Here is a 21,460-nt window from a genome sequence, read left to right on the forward strand (position 1 = left end):
TGGATTGATTGAAGTTACTGCATTGCACCGTTAATTGAGTTTACTATGTAACGCCTAATATATGCCTTACTCCCATATTCCTCGATCAAGCAGGAGTCGTCATAACCTTGATCTAAAGTCATACTTCGCCTGTACTGATACTTTCAAACACTGTTATTTCCCCTGGACATTACAAGACACTTCTTGCGACAACACTGTCTCTTCCGTTGTGCACATTTTTTAACAGCCATCGATGTCAAATGATTGTTTTTATTTTTATCGTTGTGGTTTATTTATTAGTGCTGTGTTTCATTTTTATTGCTTCATTTTATTTTCACAGCATCTGTACTATATCATATCCACTATGTGTGTAAACAATTGATTGCGTTTGTTTTGTAACATGCCAATTGTTGGTATGGATTTTTTTACCTCACTCATGTAGCAGCCTTAGAAGGTATCTGCAGTCTGTATAAATAAATCAACTAATAAAAAATAAACTTTACAACTTTACTCCAAGACGTTGTTCAAAGTATATGAAAAGTTTAAGAGCAACAAAATTCTTGTGGCACAAACCTGTGCACACTGAACAAGCGACTAATCAAGAGCTGTTTATTGCTTCAACTTTTTATTTTATCGATGCTGTGTACCTTCATTTCCAGCCCTTCGTTTTGCAGCCATCCTACATTTCTTCGCATCATTGCTGCAAGCACTGCTTGTTTCAAACTGTGATGGGCACGTGCTTGAAAAACCATCCTTAATCTTCGCGAATTTGAAGCAACCTGTAAACATTTGTAATAAAGACGAGATGTAAAGAAAGGCAACGTTTAAAATATGAGTCCTATCTGGTAAATACAATGAGTTGCATTTGGGTGTATTTAAATCGATCTAAACAAGGAAGCTAGTCAAGCATTTTCTACTTTCTCTGCATAACATACGTACATACGTAGCATAATTCTTGCCGCTAGAAAATATACTCAGTTGCACATGCCTGGATTTAAATCAATGTAAACAAGGGAGCTAGTCAAGCACTTTGTTGTTTTTTTTGTATAACCTATCTATTCCCAGATAAATTCTTGCTGCTAGATGCTGTCAAAGTACAATATTTCTAGCGCAACACATAAGGTGGGCCAGACAATCGCTATTCCAATTTGAAAGCATGAACCAATTAGCCCGGAAACAAACGTTGCTAGATGCGGATGCGCTGAAAAAGAGCTGGGCCCGCTTGCACAAAACAATCTTAAGACTGTCTTAGCTAAGTCCAGACTTAACTGGAGTCTTACGAATAGGCCACTAGCATGGCCGCTTAAGACTGGAGTCAAGACTGGGCTTCAGTCCTGACTTGAATAAGTCGCTTGTATGATTACGACTCTAGTGCTGTCTTGGTTAAGACACAAGGACGCCAGGTGTCTAAGTAGAGAAATTAGGGAAATACAGGGATGCGCTGGCACTGTCCCTGGTGTAAGATGTACACATTCCGTCAATTTTGCGTTGTGTAAAATCCGTGCCATTACTTTTTGCGGCTTAAGATTGTGTTACGAGGAAAAATGCCCCAAGTGGTTGCTGAGGCCGTTCTGAGAAGCCACTCTGGTGAACATGAACCCGAAGCGTTCGACTTTCGGAACACGAGCCGTCTTAAATAAGCTTGGTCTTTCTAAAGACACCATTTAAGTCTGGACTTAGCTCGGACTTTATCGTGCAAGCCGGCCTTGGTTTTCTACGCAGTTTATATCAACAGCAAAACTTACGGATGAGCTGGGTAGCCGTATCATTAACTAGCAAAATATTTATAAACTAGGCGAGTGCATGTAATACCAACGTGGTGCTCGCATTTTCATCCGTATAGGTCTTATCATAATATCGGCCCCACTGGGGTGACGCAGTGGTTAGGGTGCTCGACAACTGTGCCCAATAGGGTGCTTCGATGACCTCCTGCTCGGCTGAGGATGAAGACAACTGCGTCCTCTGCTACGGCGGCCACCATTGCAAGGCCCACTTCAAGGCCGCGGGGCGTGCGCTAACATGCTTTGCGCCTTTGCCGCTGCAAAAGCGTGCTCGTTTTCGCGACGAAAGCAATCACAACTGCAAGCCATGCTTTTACGAATGAACCGACTAGGCTTTTAACGGTCTACCATCCAAATGTTTTGGGATTTCGATTGTCCTTTCTTCTCGCACACAGCGACTGGGGTGCTAAATTAGAAAAAAAAATCATAGAGCGGCTCACTAGAACCTTAGCTGCGAATCAAAATAAATTATCAATTACAATGTCACAAGCCGCTAGATTGCGTTCAGTCTTCCACTAGCGTAATTACCAGCACTCGAGTTTTTTTATTCATATTTAATATTTATAGAATAACACGATTGTAGAGAACAAGAAAGATTAATGTTCTTTACGTATTTTGTCCTGAGAAATAAAAACCAGCGCATTCGCCCCACGTACATGAACCAAATATTTCAGCACCTGTGCCGCGCATATATTTATTATTTGTTTGCATTTAATATGCCGGTATGCATTCATTTTGCACTGAAACGAACCATATTCAAGTATTTATGGATGTTATATACAGTTTATTCGGTCGCAATGCCGTCAGCGTAGCGCTATTAGTCTGCACCGTGTGTCGGAAGCATTTGGGGCTGCGTAAAAATTCATGCCCACGTAATTTACGGCTCCAGTGATTGACGATTGATTTGTGTGTGATAGGTGATGTCAATTTTATGAAATCAGTGTAATTAACTGAAGAAGCACAAAAATAAAAAGGGAATTTCAAAGGCGCCAAAATGCTCAAAATGAAAAGCCAAAACTTGATGATGCCAATTAAGAAACGTTTGAGTGTAATTTTTCAAATGAATAACTGAATAAAATGAAACATGCCCTCAAAGGCGTCAAGCTACTAAGAATGCGAAGGCAATGTTTCCTGATGCTGAGCATTGGTGTACAAAATATAGAAAATAAAAATAAAAAAAGTAAAACAGTATATATCACTCCCGTGTGTGAAACGGTTTTGCGTCATAGCTTGCGGTTCTTGCGGCAATGCTTAAGTGACCCTTTAATTTTTAATACGTGTTACAGTCAACCAATCGACTATCGCCCCAGTGGGACCGCTGAATATTTGCTAAACGAAGAGAAAGGTTACTAGCCGCAGTAAACATATACCCGTTTATACTCGAATGGAATCGAAATATTGCATAACCGGAGCATCACCATGGTAAATATAGCACAGCCAAGCATCACCACAAGCGGTACAATAGCAGTACCACGTATTGCTTCGCAATCACCAGGTTTAACCAAGCTAAGCCAAAGCCAATTTTCTTTTTTTGTTTTGAGCTTTTGCTACGTTTTATTATTTTTAATTGGCTTTGGAGCCCTGCAAAGCTTGTGCTGGTCTGGGCTCCCTCTAGTTTCTTGTTTCTTTTTTTGCTTTGTTTTCGACGGTTCGAGAGGACAAATAAAATAATAAAATGGGTGTGAGGCATGCTTGGCCTAGGCAGCGGCACCAGCTGCCAAAACAGGAAAGCAAGACCAAAGTGCTGCCGCGCAAAGAGCAGAAACGCAGTGGGAAGAAAGAATACTATCACCGAAAGTTCAGAATGATCACATCTACGCGAAATGAAAAGAAGCGATGATCCTGACGGCAGGAATGCGCTCGTGCAGAGAAAGATGCGACTGCTGTGCAAAGCATAAGGTTAAGGACTGGTCGTTCAACATAGCGAGTAACTCATGCTTGTGTGTTTCTTTCCGCAGAAACCGGAAGGAAAGATTATTCAGAGAACCGGACAGCCAGAGCTTCAACGGAAGGGACCGAGGCAGAATCTGACCCACTGCAGCTATTCTACCGCTTGATCGAGAACAGCTTAGTGCAGACTCGGACGCTTTGAGTCATGCATTAGAGACATCGTCACCTTCGACGAGCTGTTCGTCGCAAACGTTTGGCATATCGGGGCAAAATTGAATGACTTTGTTTCCTCAATTGTATGTTCTCGACCATAGAGATTTCTATGGGTCTGTTTTCAGTAAATATTGCTGGTGATTAATTGCTCTTACTCTATTTAATGTGACAAAGTGTTTTTTGAACATTGTGCATTTGTTGTTGCAGTGGGAACAGCAATGGAGACCGAGATGTAGTTGATTAGTTTGGAACAATGCCTTTGTCTGATTTTTGACGGACAACATAGGGTACTTGTTCAAGTCAGGTGTTGCCTGTTGTCGGTCGCTTTTCTACACTGCAGAACAAGAAACCGTGACCAGTGGCGAGGCGCAAGGGCAGTGGGGCCACCCGAGCGAAGCTGGTCGAGGCACCTTGGCGACCCTCCTGTAAGCAGAGATTCTTGTCTGGCTAGTGGAACCCGAGGCGCGTGGAACTACCTAGCTCCTAGACACTGAACGTGCACTTAGTGTACCTGACTAACGATCGTTCCTGGCATCCGAGCGACATAGAAACAACTCGTCTTCCTGTCACATTGTCCAATGGCGGGGGTGCAGTTATGCCCGTGAAAGGCGCCGGATTCGGCTAAACCCAATGTGAAACTTTTCCGCCTAACACCCCTTCGAAGCCTTGGTGCTACTTGGCAATACAAAAATGCATTGCGAAGAAGCATTGATGAGAGCCTGATCAAGACAAAATCGCAGATGTCGTTTTTTCCTCGGCCCAAAGGCAGAAAAATCTTAGTAGGTTCCTTGGCTTGGCTTCCTACTTCCGGCGTGTTATTCGGAAGTTCGCCTCCATTGAGGCCCCGTTACACAAACGCTTGACGTCCCAAGCGCTTTACGCCTGGACCCCTAAATGTGAAGCGGCCTTTAAAGCTCTCAGGTAGGCATTCACTTCTGCGACTGACTTCGATATTTTGATGCGAACGCGCCCATCATACTTCGCACAGACGCCAAATGCCACGGCATTGGCGTGGTTCTCTTGCAATGTAACGCCGTATGTGGAAAGCAAGTCGTTGCACACGCCAGCCATACACTTACTGCAGCTGAGCATAACTACACTATTACGGAGCAAGAGTGCCTTGCAGGTATTTGATCGATTCTATTATTAGGCCTTATTCGTATGGCCTCCAGTTCACCATTGTAAAACGTCCTCACGAACTGTTTTGGTTATCAGCTCAAGAACATATCGCGTTGTCTGTGTCACTGGGAGCTACGTCTTCAAGAGCACGCCTTCGCAATTACCTATTGACCTGGCCGGAAACAGCTCGACGCCGGCGCCCTATATCAAAGCCCATTGCTTCCTGCTACAGAAGCTCAACCTACGGCCTCCTCTCCTAATGCTGCCCACCTGTACTTTGCACCGATTGCTGCGGCTTCAATCGAGATCAAGGCTGATGTCCCGTACCTGCATCTGGCTGACTCTTGCTGCTGAAGAAACATCACTCGTCTCCGTGGCGAACCAGCGCACCAAACAGTCCATTGCGTCGTGAGGTTCGTGGGTTCCAATTTCAACATCGAACACAGTACCGCGACATTTATCACCCTACGATTCAACGTTGCGTACCCGTTATACCTAGCTGCCTTCTGCTTAAAATTTTGGACCCTTGCCATGACAACGCACGGCTGGTCATTTAGGCCCCCATTAAACTTACGACCCTTGAGCAGTACCTGCGGCCTGAAATTTCTGCCAGTGTCGTCAAATACAATTCATCCTGCCCATCTTGCCAGAATCGCAAGCATTGAATATCTGTTCCTGCTGGCCTCCTGCAATTTCTGCCTGGCCCATCTGTCCCTTTTAACACCGTCACCATTGACTTGTGCGTCCCTCTTCCTTTCACATCATACGTCAATCGTTGGGTTGTCACCGCCATTGACGACGTCAAGCGGTACGCTGAAACCACCCCTCTTCGCTGTGGTACCGCCTCCAAACCACCAGCTCTAATTCACGACTTCTGGGGCAAATAAAGTTGGTTCTCTCTTCTTCTCTCACTATCTCTGAAGTCGCGGAGTTTTGTGCAATAGTCTTGCACCATGGGGCTCCTCCTCGTATTCTCATTAGTGACCGTGGAAAGACATTCCTTTCTCAAGTCCTTGAGGATGTACTGCGCGCCTCTAACAGCGTAGCTAAGACGTCCTCCAGTTATCGCCCTCACACCGATGTACTAATCGAGCGATTTTAGCGTAACGTTGTCCGACATGATGTCCATGTATATCGCCCATGACCGCCGGAACTGGGGCAACATTTCACCTTTCATCACGTATGCCCACACTTCCGCCGTTTAGCCCAATACTCGTTATAGCCCTTTCTTAACACTTTATGGCCATAAAACATTCACGGTTGTAGTTGCTACTTTCTTTTCTGCTTCTGACTCTCCATCTGCGTCTCTCAGCTAACCGTTTTCTACTCGTATGGGCCACTGTCGCCAACTTGCCCGTTTCAACACTGAAGTCCCCCAACAAGAATTCAAAGACCTGCAGACCGACTCCGCCGAACTCCCTCTTTCGGTGCCTGTGAATGAAGGTCTCCAGTCGACACCAATCCGCATTCCTAACTTGTATGAAAATATCGTTAATCGCTACATTGGCCCTTACACGTCGTTTCCTCCCACATCGTCGCTGATCGATGTCCATGCTCCGAATCGGCCTTCCACGTCTCACGCAGTGGCGGCCTCCTTGCCGGGGGAATTTGTGTGAGCCTGTTTCGCGAACTTCCATCTCTTCTATCCGTATAGAATCATCATAATCATCGCTCGCCTCTGCACGGAGCATAACGCGCTGTGCGCAGGTATTGCTCGAAGAACAGATGTTTGCTGAAGTGGTCTCTTATAATACTGATGGGAACTGCAATATAAGAACAAAATGAAAATCCAATGCCACATCGAGTATTTCGAGTACGCTCGGTAACTATCGATATGCAATTGAGCCCGAGAGGCAACTAAAGTTCAAGCATGAGGCCAGTTCTCGCTGAGAAACGGGCCTGCACCTATTTCAGACAAATTGGCATAACGGTAGCGCTGCCCCTGCGGGCTCGTTCTTATTCATGCACACGTCCGCGCCTTCCAAAATGCTCGATGGCTACGAAGGACATGACCATTTGATCACGATGAACACTGGCTCAAGATTAACGCCAGCCAAATGCAGACAAGGCGAGCAATCAGAGGATTTCTCCGTATGCGGGCATGTACATGTGCACTGAGATTTTATGCTTTTGGCCGGATCGGATGGCAGCGTAGACCCCCAGCTTTTCTAAGGGCGAGGAAAAAATTTATTATATACAGGAATGCGACTATTCAGATGGTGATGCGGACACATTCACTCTGGCCAAGGCACTGGAGTTCAGAGGTAACAAGAAAGCGCGAATGCATCTGAGGTGGAGATAGCTAAAAAGCGTTTCGAAGATTGGTGGCTAAATACCAGGTTGTGGGCGCAAGGGTGCTTCAACAACTCCAATTTTAACCACTTTACCTTCAGATACGTGATGTTTTTAATCACCTTCGCTTAATTTTTATTTAGCCTCCTTGAGTCTCCGCCCTGCATTTTATCCGATAATATTCCAAATGCCCCATGACAACGTTACTGGCGATTCATTCACGTTTTCTTTGTTACCTCTAAGCCCCAGAACCTCGGAAAGAGTGTTTCGTCATGAGGCAAGCATCTAGTTGCAAAATGAGGTTTCATGAAATATCACATGGTAAGCGCAGTCTTTAAATTCCTAAAAATTGCGAATAATAAACAGCGTAGAAGCGAAAGGCATCATTTATTAGAGGTTTAAAATATATAACAAAACAAAGTCGCATATTTCCGTTCACATACGAGCGGTTGAAAATGTTTCAATGCTTACGTTGATCAGAAGAAGACTTCGTCGACAGCACAAAGCAAGATGTGTCTTCAGCAAAAAAGGGAACTAGCAATCTTGTATCCTTGGTTACTAAATAATACGAAAACAGAGAATAGGAATTTTCAGATCAATCTTACAAATACCAGGATCCCCTAAAAAGGGAACTAGCAGTCTTGTATTCTTGGTTACTAAATAATATGAAAACAGAGAATAGGAATTTTCAGTTCAATCTTACAAATACCAGGAGCCCCTGGAATGCTGTATCAATTAGCAAATAACCAATAATCGCTATGGGTAACAGACAGAATTACAAGATGAAGAAAGGATGGCAGGACAGAACAGAAAAAATTCTGAGAGCACTGCAGAATCTGCATTGGAGAAATGCAAAATCGTGACGGTTGCTGCAGCACTTGGCACATCGCGGGCCCTTTGTCTAACACAACCAGCCTTGTATCGAACGCCTCAATGTTCACCGGTGTTCTAAAATTGCTTTACAGCAAAGAAAAGCCGCAGTATCTGTTATTCGCGGGATCTCGCTGACAGCTCATGGACGACATTCCAAAGCTCATGCTTAAGCTTTTCTCCAGTTCTAATACCGCAGTGCTCTGTGAATTTTTAACTTTATACTCATAACATACTTCTGTGAGAAGCACGTCCTCTTTCCGTAGACGTGACGTCACATTCCGTAGACGTCTACTATTTTCAAGGCTATTTTGACGACTGATTGCTTTTACTTGTACATTTTTATGGCTCTTATTAACCACATAATCATCCTATTACCAGACCACTTTTTAATCAGACTTCTCACACCATCCTCTATTGATCACAAATACATTTAATCCCAACTCTTCTGAGAACGGCCCAACGGCTGCAGACATGTTCTGCACACAAGCTCTGTACACGCTACCTTGCCCACATAGCCTAGTAATGCTCTGGTCTTAATAATATGTACGAAGGAGGCTAGGAAGTTCGAAGGAGAAATTAGATGCAGCTGGCACATAACCTGACTAATTGGAGGGATATTGGATCGACATTGTCTTTTCAGTGGGTGCTGTCAAGCTGGTGATTATTATCAATAAGCACTTACTGGTTACATTTTTGTCCTAAGTGTATTACAGCAAAATGAAACATGCCGCAATCGAAACACTTACGAATAACTTTCGCTCCTATAATATTGATCTCATATATAGCTTGAGCCGAGGATCCCGTCACATTTGATGTTGCAGTGAGTCTAACATGGTTATTACACACCTCTTTCCCTTTCCTCTAGATCACATCGACGACGCAAGCGCGATTCCACATCACGTTGCATGTTCACCACTATAGACGTGATGGGCTCTTCCGAACACGTCCTAGAGCATGTTACATTATTTACCAGCGCGAAAAAACGAAGACGTTAATAAACACAACAACGCGGGCGCTGACTTTCAACTAAAAATTTATTATCGCGAACGACACTTATACATAATCCCCCAAAATACACATACAGAAATTACTTATCCTGGTCTTAATCTTTCTGCAATGACTTCTTAAGAAAGGCAATTTCATGGTTAATCAGTGACAATGACGGTTTTGCGACAGACGCGGAGCCCCCCTTATCAATGTGATACGCTTCTACTAATTCTCTTACCGTCTGATCTTTGTGTGTTGAAAATGGCAGACGTCTCTTGAAGCAAAGGGGTGCAGGTGTGCGTATTGCAGGAAGATTAAGACTAGGATAAGTTATATTTTGCGTGTGTATTATGGGTGGAGTATGTATAAGCGTCGTTCGTGATAATAAATCTTTAGTTGAAAGTCAGCGCTGGTGTTGTTGTATGCGTTAAATTCCTAGTTTTTTCGCGCTGTTAAATAATGAATAGCAATCAACTCGCCCAGCTTTCTGTTTTTATGCGTTGCCCGCAACATAAATACATAAAAAAGTAAGGGATTGTCGCCGCAGGTCACTCGCAGAGAACCAGACGCGAAATTCAGAAGTTGCGGGCTGCGATCCCAAAGAAAGGATATGGCTGATTTTATTCTACTTTCTAATGAAATATCGCCACGCACCGTGCCACATTTAGCGACCAGCAAACATACGCTGTGCATTCTTGGTTTCACGTCGATCAAAACCGCAAAAATGTTTCTTATTTTCGTTAGTTTAAGCTATATTTCCTTCGTTCTTCTCACAATAAGCCCCTTAATTTAGCTACATATAACTGTTGGTTATCCCATGAGAGCCTCGACTCTGGCAACACTTGTGTCGCAAGGTATCCACACGATTTATCATTGCGCCCGTACACACCACTTGAATGCCAGGAGGCGATGTGACGGAGCAGGACGCAAGAAACAGACATGCGGCAACGTAAGGTTGAGCTGGTATAGCAGAATAAACAGCTCCGCAAGTGACCAGCCCTTGGTCATTAAAAAATATTTCCTTCTCCCTTCTTCTTGATTACACTTCTGTTACAGATTTAACAAAAAAACAGGCCCTTCTCATTTCCATCGTGTGAGTTGTTTTCGTACCCTTTGTATATTGATCTTTCCGGTCGAAAAGATATGCTTTGCCCATCGGTAAGGTTCTTTGTCGGCCTTGCAGCGTGGCTCGACATCCATGGCTAAATTTTAGTGTTGGTGAAAATGAGAGCAACACTTGTCAGAACTGCTCCAAAAGTGTGGTACATCACCGCGAACCATTTAAATGTTTAGTTTATTTTTTTATTTTTGGGCAGCCGCCGGCATGTGGCCGTATCAATCTGATTCTAACGCACAGATTAAGTCTGTAATATTTGCTTCCTCGTGTTCATTGTCGCAATACGCGGCTTCGAGATGTATCTCGAGAAATTCCAGCCACGCACGTGTGCTTCTACAGTGTTCCAGAATGTGCCAGTCAACGTACGCGGATTTATTCAGATCTTTTTTCGACGAATTTAAATTGAGCGCTGAAGAGTGAAACTGCATTCTCAGTTCGACGACCATCGAGCACGATTGTTCCTATCACCGCCTCCGATTGCCTACTCTTTTGCGGTCGCAAGTTAGCCCAATAAAGAGTTAATTCCAGTTCTATAACGCCTGTTTTCTCGTTTGGTTCATAGAACCTTGCCACCACTACCTAACATCTCGTCGAGTGGCTGGGTTACAAGAAGTAGTATTGCAAGAAATTCTGATAGCCTACATCAGCCGTTCGCTTTCGAAAGCCGAAGCGAGAAAGAGTGTACGCAATCATCTGGGAAACTTCAAAGTACCGACTATACTTTTACGGCCGGCCAATCAAGGTGGTAAGCGATCACCACGCGCTCTGCTGGCTAGCAAACTTGAAAGACCCTTCCGGCCGTTTCGACCGATGGAGCCTACGTTTTCAAGAATTTGATGTGACTGTAGTATACTGTCACGTGGTGGTGATATGGTCAATGACACAAATGAATAGTCTTGAAGTGCAAAGAAGAAACTCATTATTGAGCTGATTGTACCCGCAAAAGGACTAAGTAATTCGGCGGCGGCGATAGCAACAATCGTGCTCAGCGGTCGTCGAACAAAGAATGCCTGTCGCACACGTCGACGATCAATTTAAGGGCGGCTCTGAACAATCTAGATAACTTCGCAAATTGTCACCAGCACAACCTGGAACATTATAGAAATATACGTGGGTTGTCGGAATGTCCGAGAAAGATCTCGGCGCATCTTATCTTGCGTGACAATGGTGCGTCTCGCAACATCGAGCATGAACAAACTAAGGATATAGAATTGATACGCGTGCTCAAATCAGTCGTCTGGCACCCTCTGCACGCTGCTGGTAGGCGGCGACATCAAAGTTGTCCTTGTTGGTTACGTACGGCAGCACTGCGTCGAGTGTCGTCGTGGGCTCCCTGCCGTACACAAGCTTGATCGGAGTCGCTCTGGTCGTCTCTTGGACTGCAGTGTTATACGCGAAGATCACGTACGGCAAAATGGCGTCCCATGTCCTGTGTTCAGCATCGATGTATATCGCGATCATGTCCGCAGTCGTTTTGTGCAGGCGCTCCGAATTCTATTGGTTTGGGCATTGTACGCAGCTGTTCATCGATGACTTGCATAACTGTATTCAAGGATAGCTTGTGTAAACTCTGCCGTAATTAAACACCGTTCCACTGTCCGTGATGAGCTCTTCTGGGGCTCCATGTCGCAAGAAAATTTGTTCGACAAAAAATTTGGCAACCTCTGCCCTGGTACCACTGGGCAGCGCTTTTGCATTCGGCGTAACGGGCAAGGTAGTCAGCTGCCACGAATATTCACTTGTTACCCATAAATGAAGATGAAAAGGGGCCGAGGAGATCCATCCCAGTTTGTTGAAAGGGTAGGGTTGGGAGCGGAATCGGGTTCAGTAGTCCCGCTAGTCTGATTTGCGGCGTCTTGCATCGTTGGCATTCACGACACGTCTTCACGTATTGGGCAAATTCGGCAGACAGTCGCGGCCAGTAGTACTTCTGTATGCAACGTAACGTGCGTGCAAGCCCGAGGTGGCCTGCTGTGGGCTCCCATCGTGCAACGCCTGCAGAATTCCCTGCCGGATGCTTTTAGGCACAAGCTACGCGGTCCTGTTGGGTGCGAAGTTCTTCACGAGCATGCCATTGCTTAATGCGAAAGAGGATAAATCACGCCTGAACACTGCAGGAGGGGAAGCGGTCTTTTCTTCTAAGTAATCGGCTAGCGATTCCAGCTCAGGGTCTGATCGCTGTTGCTCTGCTAAACTGCTGGCGCTCACCGGTCCCAAAAGGCGTTTTCGTCGTCTTCTTCGCCCGCGCATCAACGGGGGCTTGTGACAACCAGTCTGCAACAGAGTGCTTGTGACCTGACTTGTAGACGTCTGTGATGACGAATATTTGAAGACGTAGGCTCCATCGGGCAAGGTGGCCGGAGGGGTCCTTCAAATTTGCCAGCCAGCAGAGCGCGTGGTGATCGCTTACTACCTTGTGGGGTCGGCCGTATATATACGAGCGGAACGTTGAAGTGGACCAGATAAGCGCAAGGCACTCCTCGGTGGTCGAGTAATTCGCTTCGGCTTTCGAGAGGGACCTGCTAGCGTAAGAGTAGATTTTTACTTTCTCCTATCCCGCATTCTTCTGAATTCTCCTTCCATTCTTTTCCTTCCGGCATTCTACGGCGCCTAGGTCCAGACTGCTCTCGTCGGTATGTATCTCAGTATCGGCGTTCTCATCGAAGTGGCCTAGCACAGGAGGGGACTGGAGGCGGCGCTTTAGTTCCTCGAAGGCTTCCGCTTGCAGTGCTCCCCATTGAAATGGCACGTCTTCCTTTGTAGGCTTCGTCAAAGGTTGGTTGAGGCGCGAAAAGTTCTTGACGAATCGTCGGTAATACTGCTGACTACGACGAATCGGCGCACAGCTTTCTTGTCGCCGGACTGTGGAAACTGTGCGTGTGCCGCTGTTTTCTGTGGGTCCAAGGCGAACTCCTTGCTTGCTAACGATAGGACCCAGAAACATCTCTTCGTAGGCGAAGTGACACTTCTCTGCTTTCAATGTTAGACCTGAGGACTTGATTGCGTCAGCTACAGTTCGAAGCATTCTCAGATGATCTTCAAAGTTGTAAGTGAAGATGACAACATCGTCTAAGTACACTAGAGAAATGTGCCACTTCAATCCAGCCAGCACGGTATCCATTACATGCTGGAACGTAGCTGGTGCAGCATGGCATTACCTTGAACTCGAAAGAGGCCGTCTTGCGTGATGAACGCGGTCTTCTCGCGGTCTCTTTCGTCGACCTCAATTTGCCAGTACCCGCTATTCAGGTCCATCGCCGAGAAGTACTTAGCATTACAGAGCTTGTCCAGTGTGTCGTCGATGCGGGGAAGAGGTTCGACACCTTCTTCGTTATGCTACCAAGCGGCGGTAATCAACGCAGAAGCGAAGTGTGCCATCTTTCTTCTCCACCAAAACAATGCTGTCGCCCAGGGGTTGTTCGATGGCTGGATCACGTCATCCCGCAGCATTCTCTCAACTTGATCGCGTATGTCTTGGCGTTCTCGCCGCGATACACGGTAGGGCTTTGACGTAGCGGTCGAGCATGTTCGTCCGTGATGATCTAATGCTTTGCCAATTGAGTTTGCCACACCTTCGATGCTGAAGAAAAACACTCCCTTAGTTTTCAAGAAGAGTGCTAATTCGGTCTTGTCTGTCCTGGTCAGTCGCTGGTTTGATGTCGAAATCGGGCTGCTTGGTTCGGTTGGATGCATCGTCTTCAAGTTAGCTGAGGAGGGCGAAAACTTCTTGGGTGTCCGCTAGCTTGTCAAGGAAAGCAATCGTCATGCCCTTGTTCATGTGCCGATATTCTTCTGTGAAGTTCGTGAGGAGCACTTGAGCATGTCCATGAGGGAAACGGGCGACGCCTCTTGCGACTCTGAGTCCGCACTCCAAAAGTAACTGGGTATTTCCTTCGATGACACCTTCGGCAGTTTCGATGTCACTGGTAACCCCGAAGACGACGATGCTTGATCAGGTCGGTATACTCACTACTTCATCGGGGACATGCAGAGCGAAGTGTTGCATTGAAACCGTCGTGGAAGGTATTTTCATATCCGTGGAAAGCTTGATGAGCTTTGAGCGGAGGTCGATGATCGCCCGATGCTCATTCAGAAAGTCCATACCCAAAATCACGTTACGGGAGCATTGCTGCAAGACCACAAAGCTCGTGGGGTAAATGCGCCCTTTCACTGTCACTCTTGCGGTGTATCGCCTGGACGGCGTAATAAGGTTAGCATCAGCGGTGTGGATTAGCGGGTCATCCCAAGCGGTCGTAACTTTACTGAGCTGGGAGGCAAACGGTCCACTGATGACTGAATTGCCAGCTCCGGTGTCTAGTAGGGCAGTGACTGTGCGACCGTCCACAGCATCCTCAACGTCGCTTGTTCGCGTCCTCTTGAAGTCTAGTCGTGATTTCGTCGACATCGTCTTGTTGAGCGGTGATTTAATGGCTGCGTCGTCGTCACTCGCCGTCAGCGACGAAGGATCTTCGTGTTTTCGCCGTTTAGCAACCTCACCTCTACAATTGCTGCGTTTAGTTTCTCCTACGGGGGCGTGCGGACCTTCCGCGCGCACTGTCATCGCACTATGCTGCGATGGAGACCTGAACCGACAGCTTGGTGGCGCAATATCATCGCTGCGCAGATAGTTGTCGATTTTTCGCGGTCGTTCACCTGAGCGTGGTCGTGGACCATCGACTGCAAATCCGCGGAGATCAATTTGTCGGTACGGGCAGTGGCGCCGAATGTGGCCAGTTTCACCGCAGTAGAAGCATATTGGCCGGTTTTTCGCAATCCTCCAGGTGTCGCACTTCCTAGGGCTTCGAGGTCGTTGGTCGGCTTGGCGTGCGGGGGCCAAGGGGTGGCTGTCAGGAACAGGACGGTAGCACCGAGGCGTGGAAAGTCATCAGGCGCAGGGCGACAGTATGCAGCAGCGTAGTTCACCACTATTGCCTCATGTGCTGGAACCGTCGCAGCCGTCGCTTAAGGAACGTCAAGCGCCCGCTGGACTTCTTCACAGACGACGTCTGCGAGCGTCGCCACCTGAGGTTGTTGCGATGATGGCAGCAATCTGCGGAGCTCCTCACGCACGATCTCTTGGATGAGGTCCCGAGGGTTCTCTCCGCTTGTAGACGCGCTGGAGTAGTGGCTTGAGTAGTCAAGTTGAATTGGTAGCTCGTAGTGGCGCATCCAGTGTCCAACGTCTTCTCGATGGTAGACGCTTCCATTTCAAATTGCGCCAAAGTTTTGGCGTATTTCGGGCAAGACGTACAAAAAACGACTCTTTACCGCCTCGCATTAGAAATTTGACTCTCACTTTCGATCATATTGGGGTAGGCGAGGCGAAAGAGGCGCTTCATTCTCTCAACGTACGCCTGCACTGGCTCGTTAGGAAGTTGGAGTCTTGATTGAAGGAGGGCCTGGGCTCTTTTCATTTCGAACGGCGCTTGAAAAGGCAGTCAAAAGCTCTTTCTTGAAAATATCCCAATCTTTCAAAGCTGCCTCATGAGTTTCGAACAATATTAGCAGGTCCGCATCGTCGTCCGGTATTACATGAAAGCAGAGCGGCTCACGGGGTTAAACGAAAACAACCGGTGCTGTAGGCGGGGCAGCCATTGTCAGCCTTGATGCCTTCCGAGACCGAATGGGGTCCGGCAGCAGACCGTGTTCCGGTTGGAGCTCTTGAAGACAGCGGCTGGTTAGCTGGCTTGTTGGCTGATCTGCCACGGTTAGAGGAACAGGGCTGGTGTAAACTGGGACCCAAATACCCAGCACCTCCACCAGATGTCACGTGGTGGTGATAAGGTCGGTGACACAAATGAACGGTCTTGGAGTGCAATGAAAAGAACTCTTTATTGGCTGACTTGCGCCCACAAAAGCAGCTAGCGGTTCGGTGGTGGCGATAGCAGCAATCGTACTCGGAAGTCATCGAACAAAGAATGCCTATCACACACATCGACGCTCAATTTAAACGGCTCAGAACAATCTATATAATGTCGCAAACTGTCACTAGCACAACCTGGAACATTGTAGAAACTTACGCGAGTGGCCGAAATCTTCGAGAGAGCTCTGGATGCATCTTGCGTGACAAAGGTGCGTCTCGCAGCCTCGATCATTAACAAAAAAAAAACAATACAGAATTGATATGCGTGCCAGAATAAGTGATAAGGCCGCATGCCGGCGGCTGCTAAAAAAAAAAGACACTAAGTACAGTTCTGAAGGGTTCGCGGCAATACAAACCTGGCCGCAAGCATTCTGGCGTAAACTGCTTATCCTGAGCTCCCGTTAGCACTCCCCAGAAAAAAAGACGACGACGACGCCTTTCTGGGACAGATAAGCGCCATTTGTTTCGCAGAACAGCAGTGGTCAGACCCTGAGCTGAAAGATCTATCCGATTACCTAGAAGAAAATACCACTTCCCCTGCCACTGTGTTCAAGGGTCAGCTGCCATCCTTCGCGTTACAAAATGACATCCTTGTGTAAGAACCTTGCATCCAACAGGACTGCACATCGTCTGCCTGCAAACATGATAGAGAGAATTTTAAAGGCGTTTCTCGATGAGCCAACGGCAGGACATCTCGGCCTTGCACGTACGTTGCACCGAATCCGGGAGAAATATTATGGCCACGGTTAGCTGTCGACGTCGCCCATTACGTCAAACCACGCCGTGAGTGCCAGAGACGCAAGGCACCCCCGACGAGACATGCTGGTCTGCTGAACCCAACACCACCCCTCCGACTAAGCTCTTTCCACTAATAGGGATGGGCCTGCTCGATCCCTTCCCAATTAATCGACGGGAAACAAGTGAATCATCGTAGCCACTGACTGCTTGACCCGTTACGCTGAAGCAGAAGCCTTGCCTAACTGTTCCGAAGCTGAAGTCGCCAAGTTTTTCGTAGATCAAATTCGCGTCCGACACGAGGTGCTCATTACGGACAGGGGGCAGCATTTACGGCGGAGGTCACTCAAGCCGTCTTGAAGTTCACCAAGACAAGCCAAGCCACCGTAGGACGACTGCTTACCATCCGCAGACAAGCGGGCTTACAGAACGTTTGAATAAAACTATGGCGGACATGCTCTGCACTCTGATTCGAACGCACGGATTGTCTGTAATCTTTGCTTCTTCGTGTTCCTTGTCGCAATACGCAGCTTTATCGTTTCTGTTGCGGCAGATCATTCAAGATGTATCTCGAGAGATTCCAGCCACGCACGTCTGCTTCTACAATGTTCCAGAGAATGCTAGTCACGGGACGCGGTTTTACCTATATCTTTATTCGACGCCTTTAAATTGAGCGCTGGCGAGTGAAACTGCATTCTCAGTTCGACAACCGTCGAGTACGATTGTTGTTATCGCCACCGCCGATTGCTTGATTTTGGGGGCAAGGCAGCCCAATAAAGAGTTGATTTCAGGGCTATCACACCTGTCTCCTTTTTTGGTGACTACGGCCTTGTCACCTCTACGTGACAATATGCATTTGTCGAAAGCGTCATTATATGACTTGAAGTTGACCTGCTTAGGCCATGTACTTCTAGGAAAGGTTATTGGTGCCTGAATATCTCATTTGGGGCTGGCGCTCCACTAACCATAACATTGCATTAATAGCACTCGGTCCTGTTTGAATTGAAAGTAGTTCCACTTGAGGGCCAGACAGACACTTGCATCATCCCCTTCGTTGGGCCTTGGGCTCTTTTCCGCTAGCCCTCAAAAATACGTATCAATACAACAGAATCACAGATATGAGTTTTATTCTGACTGCCTGTGGGGAAGATATCTGTGGCATTACACTCTTTTAGGGCTTGTATGATCTCTAAGAAACATGTTTTGCTTCTCTTTAAAATTGCCACAATCTCATACCTGTCGCACTGCCCCCACTTATGCGGCCCTGCCATTTCGTTCGATAACTGTACGTTCGTGGATGCTACGTAATGCTACAGTGGCGGTCACATGTTTTGCACCGCGGAGGCCTGTTTTCAGCCGCCACTGCCAGCGACGGCAGCATATCACGCGGCGAACGACAACTAGAATGCGAATGTGCTTTTATAAAATAATTCTAATGAAGCTGCAACCATTGGTGTAGCGTATAATGCGCCTTTCAGGCATTTTGGACTCTGGTTCAACTCTGTAGCTTCTATAAAGTATTTTGTTTGCCTGAAATTGTTAGCTTCGTCTCGCCTACGTTTAGAAGCCTGTGAGCACACACTTAATGCATTATTTACTAGCTCGTCGGAGGCAGTGGCTCAGTCGTTAGAGCGCTCGATTGCTGAGCGTAAGGCGGCGGAATCGACTGCCGGCTGCAGAGGCTGCTTCTCGATTGAGACTGAAAGCCAAGCACCCATGCACTATGCAATGTCAGCGCACTTAAAAAGAAAAACCTAGTGGGCCAAATTTCTCTTTTTTTTATTGTCTGCTTAGACATACATCGCTACACAACAAAAGTGAAAGAACACTTGAGAAGAATGTACATAGCGTCGGTATGGGCTAAAGCTTCCAGCCAAACCTTGACTGATGTAAAGGGGCTAAAAACTCTTCATGTGCATAAGGGGCTCAATTCTCGATACCCATTCTGGCACCGGGTGCACATTCTTGTGGGTTGCCACGAACGCCGAAACGGATTCGCAGAAGTACTGGCCTTGCATCAATGTCGGCGTGTCGAGCTGCCATGCAGGCTTTCCATATACAGTGCAATCCCATCAGCATTACTGCGTCGAAAGGGAAGCCTTCATCATTTTCCACAGCTAGCGTGCCCTCCTCTAGCCTTATTCGCTTTGGGACACTAAACCCTACAATCAAGAAATTGAGATCCAAGAAACAATGCCACCCACATCCGGGTCAAGATGAATGGAGGCATCTTGTTGTACTGCCATATTTCCTCAAAGTTTCACATTATCAGAAAGAAAATGTGATCAGCGGGCGAATACAGCCGTTGTGTTCTCGGGCAGTAAGAGACTTCGTTGTGCAAACTGTGACATAGAAACAACAGCAAGCCATGTGACCGCGATTAAAGGGTCGTGTATGAGATTCCGCTGCCATGAGGCAACAAATATATAAGGCAGACAGGGATGCTTCAATGAGCGTCTAATTGATCGTATTGGCAACATTAGGAACAGATAGGGGAAGCGGGTTGAACTTATTCTGCCACGCTAGTTAAATATTCACGCGATGTAATAACACGCGATATCCTAACAAGAAGCAGACACAGGCTGCCACGTGATATTATTGAAGATGAAAAGAAAAATAGCTTAGGTCCCACGTTTGTAAATTGCCTTCTCTTTTTCTTTGGTTTGCGCGGTCTAATTTCTTGGAAGCTGCTACTGTTTTTCAAGAACTGAATACTTGTTTTCTGGCGTATAACTGTTTGGCTGAGATGAATAAATTTTATTTGAAGTATGCGCTCGAGGTTTGCCATTTTGTTTTTCTTGTTATGATGGGGATTCTAGCCGTGGCTCACGCGGCTCCTGCAGCGGTCGACAAGAGCCGAGCGGATGCCGGCGAGCGCTGACGCCCTTTCCGAGCCCCGATTCTGCGTCGACAAGAGCCGAACGGATGCCGGCGAGCGCTGACGCCCTTTCCAAGCCCCGATTCTGCGTCGCACGACAAAGGCGAGGTGAGGGTAAAACTTAGCGGTGCATCCTCCTCTCCCCTTCGCTTCGTTGTCAATAGGCCAGCGCTTCCGCAATTGGACCTCTTGGGCCGCCGCGAACTGCTCCCTCTAGATTTGACAGTTCAAGTGCCGAAAGAAGGCGCGCTGCCGCTTGTCGAGAGCGTCCGTCGCGCATTGTGCGGTTCGCTCGGAGGTAAAGTGGCAGACTCTCCCTGACCATCGCGGACAACGGACGGTGCATTGACACCCGAAACTGAGGTGTAAGAGCGTTCTCTACTGCTCGGATGTAGTGTTGTGAATCTGTTAACCAAGAAGCCCTAAAAGCCAAATTTTTAAATACGAGAGCGCCTGGCTCGTTTTTTTTTGTTCATTTCTTAAAGTTGGAAGCGGGCTTCTGTCGTTTCTTCCCTCAGTTTTCCTGTGATAGTTTATTTAGCAAACAATGCTTATCATAGATCACATATCGACTAACTCGTCAGAATGTTTCACTTTAGCAGTTCTCCTGCTTGTGGGCTTCGTTAAAAATTGCCCACGTCTCTTCAACAGCACCACCAATGATGCATTTCATTCATCACGGTATAGATTGACGAAGTTCTCCGATGAGCTATAGTTCATTTTCGCACGCATCTATGAAAACTATAATAATTGCGAATTTATTGTTCTACCAAGTGAAATGTGCGCACGTGCTGTCTTGAAGCACGGGTAATGTACTGCGAATTCAAAATGAGTTTGTTCCGTTACGGCTTTACAGGCTACAGTCATCCAAGACGAGACAGGTGGGCAAGGAGCGACTGTTCCGAAGGTTGCGCATTTATACTTCTTGCGTGTGCTTGAACAATATTTTCTATTATTATTTATTAGCAAAACAGTGCAAAAAGTACACATTTTGACCACAGGTTTGTTTAGTATCCCCGTTTATGCGCGATTTTTACGTTTGAAGAACGTAACAGTTATCCTGCTATTTTATGGTTTTCTGGACTGCAATTTCACCCTGCCGTATGACATGTAAAGACCCCAGTCAACGTCGTTATGCCTAACGTGTAGTTTCGGGTATAAATGGTCAAAATGGTAATAACAATATCTTTATGATAACACTGCTGCATAATTCTCTATATTACATACGAGTGGCTTCATTTTCCAGAGTGCTATAATAGCAAGGTTAAAGGGGCAGCTGCCACAGATAAGAATCAGTGTGGAATTGAACGCAAGTGAACGCTAACCATTAAATAGCAGAAAAGCATAAAGCGTTTTTTAGCGATGCTGCTTGCTGCGTTACCATATAATGTAGCGCAAAATGTTCTTGATTCACAGTATGCGCCTGAATTTTTCTAAATATTTATTGTCCTAAGGATTACCATGTTACCAATTTACGCAAACATATTTACTGTACTGAAAACGTTTTCACGAGCCGGCATCAAGTGGGAAATATTTCTGTGATAAAAAAGAGCATCAGCCATAAAATCTAAGTTCATAACCTTTCCCCGCAGATTGCCGTGCACGACCGTTGCATGGTTATGAAACAAAGTACCAGCCAGGAACTAAAACTGCATAATAGATCGGGATCCTGACCCTCTTCGACCCTGTTGATGACAGTGTAAGGAATGCAGTTGTTCTTCCATAAAATAATT

At 46.6% G+C, this 21,460-nt stretch overlaps 1 protein-coding gene across 1 annotated transcript in view; it reads right to left on the minus strand.

Annotated features, from left to right (window-relative positions):
- Positions 1-587: 587 nt before the first annotated feature.
- LOC146209241 (uncharacterized) overlaps positions 588-21,460 on the minus strand; it is a 47,786-nt gene continuing 26,913 nt past the window's right edge. The window contains exons 4-5 of the mRNA XM_084587377.1: positions 7,746-7,832; positions 588-758 (exon numbers count right to left, since the gene is read on the minus strand). Coding sequence (XP_084443503.1) covers positions 610-758; positions 7,746-7,832 — 236 coding nt within the window. The 3' untranslated portion in view covers positions 588-609. The remainder of the gene's footprint in view (positions 759-7,745; positions 7,833-21,460) is intronic.

This window comes from Amblyomma maculatum, chromosome 1 (assembly GCF_055883805.1).
Source record: "Amblyomma maculatum isolate TAMU_Amacu chromosome 1, ASM5588380v1, whole genome shotgun sequence".
Lineage (NCBI taxonomy): Eukaryota > Metazoa > Arthropoda > Arachnida > Ixodida > Ixodidae > Amblyomma > Amblyomma maculatum.